The 9,436-nt window shown below is 48.1% G+C and overlaps 1 protein-coding gene across 4 annotated transcripts in view; it reads right to left on the bottom strand.

The window, feature by feature from the left end:
* LOC144473127 (titin-like) overlaps window positions 1-9,436 on the bottom strand; it is a 108,541-nt gene that overhangs the window by 18,055 nt on the left and 81,050 nt on the right. For 2 of the 4 annotated variants that reach the window (XM_078186733.1, XM_078186730.1), the window contains one exon: window positions 299-9,112. The exons of the other annotated variants lie outside the window; for them this stretch is intronic. In XM_078186733.1, the coding sequence (XP_078042859.1) occupies window positions 299-9,112 (8,814 nt within the window). The remainder of the gene's footprint in view (window positions 1-298; window positions 9,113-9,436) is intronic. 4 annotated transcript variants of the gene reach the window in all.

The raw sequence follows: 9,436 nt of genomic DNA on the forward strand, positions 1-9,436 counted from the left end.
ACTAATTAAAATGGATACTCAGCTCTCGTAGGCGCTTCTTAAATAGCTTATCGTGATAATCGCTCTAAAGCGGATCAATTAGCTGGTCAATATTTTGGCAATTACAATTGTAATTATAGATATGTATTATATACATATATATATACGGTATCATAAGACAGAAGTATAGTATGTTTGTCGAGTATGTCTTCGTGTCCTGTTCTTGTTAAGCATAATAGGATTTGGTATAATGGCTCATGTACGTTGTATCGTCTAATTGTACGTAATGGTGATAGTAATACGTAAGAAATGCGCTTACCTTCGGGCACTTTCTCATCGGCTTTGGGTTTAATCGGTCTTTTGTGTTTGGGTTTTTCGTGTATTTCTGGTGTAGTGTCTTCGGGTAGTTCTATTGTTGCTGTGATTGGTGATTTACCTTCCTCTTCGACGACCACCTCTTCGGTGACCTGCTCTTTACCTTCGCGTTTCCTCGTCACGCGCTTTTTGCGGACCGTTCTCTTTGTTCCTTCCTCGACGATCTCGCTCGTCACGATCTCCTCTCTGATCTCTTCGACAGGCGCGGGCTTTTCGACAGCCTCGACGGGCACGACCGCGAGCTTCTCCTCCTCGATCTCTTCAACCGTGACCACGGGCTCGGCGCCCTCTTCCTCGACCGTCGTCTCTTCGACGATCTTCGGCTTTTCGTCGCCGCGCTTCGTCGTCGTCTTTTTCTTCTTGATCTGTCTCTTCTTCTTTTCCGGGGTCTCCTCGACCTCCACGGTCGTGACCACCTCGACGGTTTCGACAATGTCGTCGTCCTTCGGAACGAACTTTATGTAATCCTCCGGCTTCTTCTCGCCTTCTTTCGGCTCGTCCGGTTTCTTCCAGGGTTTCAGCCTGATCTCTTCGGGCTCCTCCGTCGGCGCCGGCCGCTCGGGGATCCTTCGCTTGATCTCCTCTTCCTCCTCCGGCTCTTTGGGTTTCGGCACGCCCGGCACTATCGGAACAGCTTCGGTTTCCTGCTCGGGCACCTTGCGTTCCTTCTTCGGCTTCTTCGCAGGCGTTTTCTTCGCCTTTGGTTTCTCCGGCTCGGGATATTCCGGCTTCTCGGGCTCCTCGAGCTCGACGTCGCTTCTGTCTATGTCGTAAGGCTCGAACGGCTTCAACTCCGGATAGTCTTTCTCTTCTTTCTCCTTCTCAGGCTTCTCCGCTTCGTCCTTTTTCTTCGGGGCGAGGACCACCTCCTCCGGCGCTTCCGGCGCCTTCTCCGGAATTTTCTTCAACTTTACGATTTCCTGTTCCTCCGGCTCCTCGGGTCGACGTTTGCCCTTGCCGATCTTCAACTTCTTCGGCTTCTCCTCCTCGACCTCTTCCGGCTTCGGCTTCCGTTCGTACGGAGCCAATTCTTCGACCTTCTCCAGGGGAACTTTCTTCAGCTCCTCGAACTCTTGGTCGAGCTTCTCCAATTCCGTCAGCTCCTTTTCAGGGAGCTTCACTTTCTTATGCTTGATTTTCTTGATCTTCAACGCCTCTTCCATCGTACGGGATAGTATACCAGTTTGCACGTAGTTCGGCTCCAGTTCGGTGATGCTCGGATACAGTATTGCTGGCGGATATTCGTGAGCGGTTATGCGACTGCGCAGGAGTATTTTCGGGAACTTGCCTTCGTCCTTGCTAATCTTCTTGGGCGTCGGCTTCGGTTTCTTCAGCTTGATCTGAGCGAATAGGGGAGTTGCCGGCTCGTCGATCTTCGGCTTGATGGGCTTCTGTTCTTTGATGCTGAGCCTTCGCAATTGTGGCAACAGCTCCGCCTCCTTCGCCTCCAATTCGGGCTTCTTCTTCTTCTTCTTCACTTTCTTCTCCGGCTTCTCCTCCGGGACTGGCTCCTCGAGCTTCTCCAACGGCAACTCCTTCTTCAGCTCTTCGAACTCTTTATCCAGTTGTTCCAGTTTCGCGATTTCTTTCTTCAGCTGTTTCACCTTCTTCTTCTTCGGCTTCGGCAGGGTGGCCGCTTCCTCGACGTTCCGCGACAAAATTCCGCTTTGCACCTCGTTCGGCTCGAGCTCGGTGACCTTAAGGAGTCTAGGCTTCGGAGGGAATTCGATCGCGACGATTCGACTCTTCAGTAAAATGCGGGGGAGCTTCTCCTTCTTCGCTTCGGGCCGCTTCGGCTTCGGCGTCTTGCGCAGCGTGATCTGCGCGAATTGAGGCTTGTTCAAGGACACCTCTTGCGCCTCCAGCTTCATCGTCTCCACTTTGGATATCTTTAGGCGTTGTAGTTTGAAAGGTTTCTTAGCTTCGCCGACGGGAGCTTCGGGAGCTTCTTCGACAACCGTGACTTCGGATACCATCTCGTCGAAACCTTTAGCGATTTTCTTCTTCACCAGTTTCTTTGGTTTGCCCTTCTTTGTGACTTCTTCCGTGACCACTGCTTCTTCCAGAACTTCTTTCACTTCGACCGGCTCGATCCTCTCCGGGAACTCTAGAGGTTTCACAGTTTCTTCGACAACTTGCTCAACGGGACCCTCGGTTATGGTTGTCTCCGGAGCCTTGCCGGGTTCTTCGACCGTCACTTCTTCCGTCACTTGTTGCTCTTTTCCTTTGCGTTTGACCACCTTCTTCTTAATTATTTTCTTCGGTTTACCTTCTTTCGTTATCTCTTCTGTAACAGTTACTTGCTCACGAACTTCCTCTACCTCGGATGGCTTCACAAATTCAGGAGCAGGCAAAGGAGTAATTGTCTCTTCTACAACTTCTTCAACCGGCCCTTCGGTTACCGTAGTAACTGGAGCTTTGCCTTTTTCTTCAACAGTGACTTCTTCGGTAACCTGTTGTTCTTTACCTTTACGTTTGATTACCTTCTTCTTAATTATTTTCTTCGGTTTGCCTTCCTTGGTTATTTCTTCGGTGACTGTTACCTGTTCGCGTACCTCTTCGACCTCGGAAGGTTTAACAACCTCCAGAGCTGGCAATGGTTTCAATATTTCTTCGACAATTTCTTCGATCGGACCTTCTGTGACAGTAGTCACAGGAGCTTTGCCTTTCTCTTGAACAGTGACCTCTTCTGTAACCTGTTGTTCTTTACCCTTTCGTTTTATGATCTTCTTTTTAATCACCTTCTTTGGTTTGCCTTCTTTCGTTATTTCTTCGGTGACTGTTACCTGTTCGCGCACTTCTTCAACTTCCGTTGGTTTAACAAACTCTGACATTGGTAGTGGTGTGATGGTCTCTTCTAGAACCTCTTCAATGGGTCCTTCTGTGACCGTGGTTACGGGAGCTTTGCCCTTCTCTTCGACGGTAACTTCTTCCGTGACCTGTTGCTCTTTTCCTTTGCGTTTGATGACCTTTTTCTTAATCACCTTCTTTGGCTTGCCTTCTTTCGTTATTTCTTCTGTGACTGTTACCTGTTCGCGCACTTCCTCAACTTCTGTTGGTTTTACAAACTCTGATATTGGTAGTGGTGTGATTGTCTCTTCAACAACCTCTTCAACTGGCCCTTCTGTTACCGTAGTGACTGGAGCTTTACCCTTTTCTTCAACAGTAACTTCTTCGGTAACCTGTTGTTCTTTGCCCTTTCGTTTGATAATCTTTTTCTTGATCACCTTCTTCGGTTTCCCTTCCTTCGTTACTTCTTCAGTGACTGTAACTTGCTCGCGCACTTCTTCAACCTCGGATGGTCTGGCTACTTCCGGAGCCGGCAATGGTTTCAATATTTCTTCGACGATCTCTTCGATCGGACCTTCGGTGACAGTAGTGACAGGGGCTTTGCCCTTTTCTTCGACGGTGACCTCTTCGGTAACCCGTTGTTCCTTTCCTTTGCGCTTTATAACCTTCTTCTTCGTGATTTTCTTCGGTTTGCCTTCTTTCGTTACCTCTTCAGTAACGGTCACCTGTTCACGAACTTCTTCCACCTCGGATGGCTTCACAAACTCTGGGGCAGGCAATGCCTTCAGAATTTCTTCCACAATCTCTTCGACCGGACCTTCTGTAACAGTAGTGACTGGGGCTTTACCTTTTTCTTCAACAGTGACTTCTTCGGTAACCTGCTGTTCCTTCCCTTTGCGCCTGATTACTTTCTTTTTGGTAACTTTCTTCGGCTTGCCCTCCTGCGTAACTTCTTCGGTGACGGTCACTTGTTCCCGCACCTCCTCGACTTCGGAAGGTTTCACGAACTCGGGACCTGGCAATGCCTTCAGAATTTCTTCCACTATTTCTTCAACAGGGCCTTCGGTTACAGTAGTCACTGGAGCTTTACCCTTCTCTTCCACCGTGACCTCCTCGGTCACCTGTTGTTCCTTTCCTTTGCGCCTTATAACCTTCTTCTTTATAACTTTCTTCGGTTTTCCTTCCTTGGTTACCTCTTCGGTGACAGTCACTTGTTCTCGAACCTCTTCTACCTCGGAGGGCTTGACAAACTCGGGCAGAGGCAATTCCTTGATAATTTCTTCCACAACTTCTTCGACCGGGCCTTCCGTTACCGTAGTCACCGGGGCTTTACCTTTTTCCTCTACCGTCACCTCTTCGGTAACTTGCTGTTCCTTTCCTTTGCGTCTTACGACCTTCTTCTTTACAATTCTCTTCGGCTTTCCTTCTTTTGTCACCTCTTCGGTAACAGTTACCTGTTCTCGAATTTCTTCCGTTTCGGTTGGTTTGACAAATTCAGGAGCAGGAAGGGCCTTGATGACTTCTTCAACCACTTCTTCAACAGGGCCTTCGGTTACAGTAGTCACTGGAGCTTTACCTTTTTCTTCCACTGTGACCTCTTCAGTCACTTGCTGTTCCTTTCCTTTGCGTTTGATAACCTTCTTCCTTATCACCTTCTTCGGCTTGCCTTCTTTGGTCACCTCCTCGGTGACGGTCACTTGTTCTCGAACTTCTTCCACTTCCGATGGTTTCACAAACTCAGGTGCTGGCAAAGCCTTCAGAATTTCTTCTACGACCTCCTCGACGGGGCCTTCTGTAACAGTGGTGACAGGGGCTTTGCCTTTTTCTTCCACGGTCACTTCTTCGGTAACCTGTTGTTGCTGTCCTTTGCGTCTTATGACCTTCTTCTTTATAGTTTTCTTTGGCTTTCCTTCTTTGGTTACTTCTTCGGTGACGGTCACCTGTTCCCGAACTTCTTCCACTTCGGTAGGTTTGACATATTCTGGAGCAGGCAGTGGTTTGATGATTTCTTCCACCACTTCTTCAACTGGTCCTTCAGTAACAGTAGTAACAGGAGCTTTACCCTTTTCTTCAACGGTGACTTCTTCAGTTACTTGCTGTTGCTGTCCTTTGCGTCTTATGACCTTCTTCTTTACAATTTTCTTTGGTTTTCCTTCTCTGGTCACTTCTTCGGTAACAGTCACCTGTTCACGAATTTCTTCGACTTCCGATGGTTCCACGAACTCGGGTGCTGGCAATGCTTTGATAACTTCTTCCAGAACCTCTTCGACAGGTCCTTCCGTTACCGTAGTCACCGGAGCCTTGCCCTTTTCTTCAACAGTGACTTCCTCGGTCACTTGTTGTTCCTTTCCTTTGCGTCTTATGACCTTCTTCTTTATAACTTTCTTCGGTTTTCCTTCCTTGGTTACCTCTTCGGTGACAGTCACTTGTTCTCGAACCTCTTCTACCTCGGAGGGCTTGACAAACTCGGGCAGAGACAATTCCTTGATAATTTCTTCCACAACTTCTTCGACGGGGCCTTCCGTTACCGTAGTCACCGGGGCTTTACCTTTCTCCTCTACCGTCACCTCTTCGGTAACTTGCTGTTCCTTTCCTTTGCGTTTGATTACCTTCTTCCTTATGACCTTCTTCGGCTTGCCCTCTTTGGTGACTTCTTCGGTAACAGTGACTTGTTCACGGACTTCTTCGACTTCACTTGGTTTCACGAACTCTGGAGCAGGTAATGGTAACAATGTTTCTTCCACCACTTCCTCCACCGGACCTTCAGTAACTGTCGTGACTGGAGCTTTGCCCTTTTCTTCAACGGTAACTTCTTCGGTCACCTGTTGTTCCTTTCCTTTGCGTTTTATAACCTTCTTTCTCGTGATCTTCTTGGGCTTACCTTCTCGCGTTACTTCTTCCGTAACAGTTACCTGTTCGCGTATTTCTTCAGTCTCCGCCGGTTTTGCGAATCTTGGCTTTGGCATCGGTGTAACGATCTCTTCGACTACTTCTTCAACCGGCCCCTCGGTAATGCTCGTCACTGGCGCTTTTCCTTGCTCCTCTACGGTGACTTGTTCCGTAACCTGCTGCTCTTTTCCTCTGCGCTTTATCACCTTCTTCCTCGTGATCTTTTTAGGTTTACCTTCTTTCGTCACCTCTTCCGTAACAGTTACCTGTTCCCGAACTTCCTCCGTTTCGGATGGCGTTACAAATTCTGGCGCAGGCAAAGGTTTCAAGAACTCCTCGACCACTTCTTCGACTGGCCCTTCCGTCACAGTTGTCACAGGGGCTTTGCCCTTCTCTTCGACGGTGACTTCTTCGGTAACCTGTTGCTCTTTTCCTTTTCTTCTTATGATCTTCTTCTTTACGATTCTCTTCGGTTTACCTTCTTTCGTAATCTCTTCGGTAACAGTCACCTGCTCGCGAACCTCTTCCGTTTCAGACGGTTTTACGAATTCTGGAGCCGGTAATGGCAACAGCGTTTCTTCGAGTACTTCCTCTACTGGTCCTTCGGTTACCGTGGTGACCGGAGCCTTGCCTTTTTCTTCGACAGTCACTTCTTCGGTAACCTGCTGTTCTTTGCCCTTGCGTTTGATGACCTTCTTTCTCGTGATCTTCTTCGGTTTACCTTCTCTAGTCACTTCTTCCGTAACGGTAACTTGTTCACGAACTTCTTCAACTTCGGATGGCTTTGCGTATTTCGGTTTTGGTAAGGGGGCAACGAATTCTTCTACAACTTCCTCGACTGGGCCCTCTGTTACTGTAGTGACGGGAGCTTTACCCTTTTCTTCGACAGTGACTTCTTCAGTCACCTGTTGCTCTTTACCTTTACGTCTGATCACCTTCTTCTTTGTGATCTTCTTGGGTTTACCTTCTCTCGTCACTTCTTCGGTAACAGTCACCTGTTCTCGTACTTCCTCGACTTCGGATGGTTTCGCAAATTCTGGTTTCGGCAATGGTTTTATAAACTCCTCGACCACTTCTTCGACCGGTCCCTCGGTTATGCTGGTCACCGGGGCTTTTCCTTGCTCCTCGACTGTAACCTCCTCGGTAACCTGTTGTTCTTTACCTTTGCGTCTGATCACCTTCTTCTTTGTGATCTTCTTTGGTTTACCTTCCCTCGTCACTTCTTCTGTGACTGTGACTTGTTCTCTAACCTCCTCAACTTCTGTTGGTTTTACAAATTCTAATATTGGTAGCGGGGTTATTGTCTCCTCTACAACTTCTTCGACCGGACCTTCCGTCACCGTGGTTACAGGAGCTTTACCCTTTTCTTCGACGGTAACTTCTTCGGTAACCTGTTGTTCTTTTCCTTTACGTCTGATCACCTTCTTTTTAATCACTTTCTTCGGTTTGCCTTCCTTTGTTACCTCTTCGGTTACTGTTACCTGTTCGCGTACTTCTTCGACCTCGGTTGGTTTAACAACTTCAGGAGCCGGTAATGGTTTCAATATTTCTTCGACGATCTCTTCGATCGGACCTTCGGTGACAGTAGTGACAGGGGCCTTGCCTTTTTCTTCAACAGTGACCTCTTCGGTAACCTGTTGTTCTTTACCCTTCCGTTTTATAATCTTCTTTTTAATCACCTTCTTTGGTTTACCTTCTCTGGTGATTTCTTCGGTGACTGTTACCTGTTCGCGCACCTCTTCAACTTCCGTCGGTTTTACAAACTCTGATATTGGTAGCTCTGTAATTGTCTCTTCGACAACTTCCTCGACTGGGCCTTCTGTTACTGTGGTGACGGGGGCTTTTCCTTTCTCTTCGACAGTGACTTCCTCGGTCACCTGCTGCTCTTTACCTTTACGCCTGATCACCTTCTTCTTTGTGATCTTCTTGGGTTTACCTTCTCTCGTCACTTCTTCGGTAACAGTTACTTGTTCGCGAACTTCTTCAGTCTCGGATGGCTTCGCGTGTTTTGGTTTCGGCAACGGAGTAAAGAATTCTTCTACTACTTCTTCGACCGGTCCCTCGGTTATGCTGGTCACCGGGGCTTTTCCTTGCTCCTCGACTGTAACCTCCTCGGTAACCTGTTGCTCTTTACCTTTGCGCCTGATCACCTTCTTCTTTGTGATCTTCTTTGGTTTACCTTCTCTCGTCACTTCTTCCGTAACAGTTACCTGTTCTCGCACCTCTTCCGTCTCAGACGGTGTCGCATACTTTGGTTTAGGCATCAGTTTAAGGAACTCTTCGACCACCTCTTCGACAGGTCCCTCCGTAATACTCGTGACCGGTTGTTTCCCTTGTTCCTCTACCGTGACAACCTCGGTGACCTGTTGCTCCTTTCCCTTGCGCGTGATCACCTTCTTCTTGGTTGTCTTTTTCGGTTTTCCCTCTCTGGTCGTCTCCTCGGTCACGGTCACTTGCTCTTCCACTTGCTCCACCGTAGGCGTTACGTACTGGAGCGGCGCTATCGGTTTAGTAAACTCCTCCGGCACTTCCTCCACCTTGCGTTCCCCTCGTTTTATTTTCGGAATCTCTTCCGCTTCTTCCTCGGTTGTCTCTTCGGTCACTTCCGCTCTACCTCGCCTTCGAACAACCTTTTTCTTGGTCACCTTTTTCGTTTCGTCCTCGACCCGCATATCTTTTATCTGAACCTCCTCCTCTATTTTCGGGGTCACCTCCTCGACCTCCTCGATTATCGTCGGGACAATCTCTTCGACGTCCGAGGAGGTCGTGACCTCCTCTATCGGCATAAATTGTTTCTTCGGTATCTCGGGTACCGTCGGTTTCACGTCCTCCAATTCCTCTTCGATGACGACGACATTGTCCTCGTCGGCCACTTTGCCGGTCTTTTTCTTTCTGATGATCGTTTTCTTTGTTTTGATCGCCGCGGTCTCGTCGTCTCTACTCCCGCGCCTGAATTTCGTAGTGTACTCTTCGGTCACCTCTGTATCGGATTCGATCGTTTGTTGCTGTGGCGTATCGTGTTTTGTTGTGTGTTGTGTGATTGTGATGTGATGTTGTTGCGCTGGTACTTCTGTGGTTTCTGAAATGTATACAGAACAGGTGTGACATGATTAACAAAGTGTCGTGCTTAATGTCCGTATATAGCTTTACGTTCTTTTTTTTTTGACTCTTTTTTTTACTTGGTTTGACTTCTCGATCTAACCCTGGGACCCGACCACGCGTGATCGTCCCCCGAACGTCGACCATCTCGCTAACAAATTCCTTCGTTAATCAGCGTAACAAAGAATTTGAAGTTCGTTTGTAAATGTAATGTTCTGTTGGTGTGTCCTGTGTGTATATGAGAGATCCTGTGCTGTATTTTGCGGCCGTGTGTTTCAGATCACCGTGTTGTGGCATACCTACC

This window comes from Augochlora pura, chromosome 7 (genome assembly GCF_028453695.1).
Source record: "Augochlora pura isolate Apur16 chromosome 7, APUR_v2.2.1, whole genome shotgun sequence".
In the NCBI taxonomy this organism is placed as follows: domain Eukaryota; kingdom Metazoa; phylum Arthropoda; class Insecta; order Hymenoptera; family Halictidae; genus Augochlora; species Augochlora pura.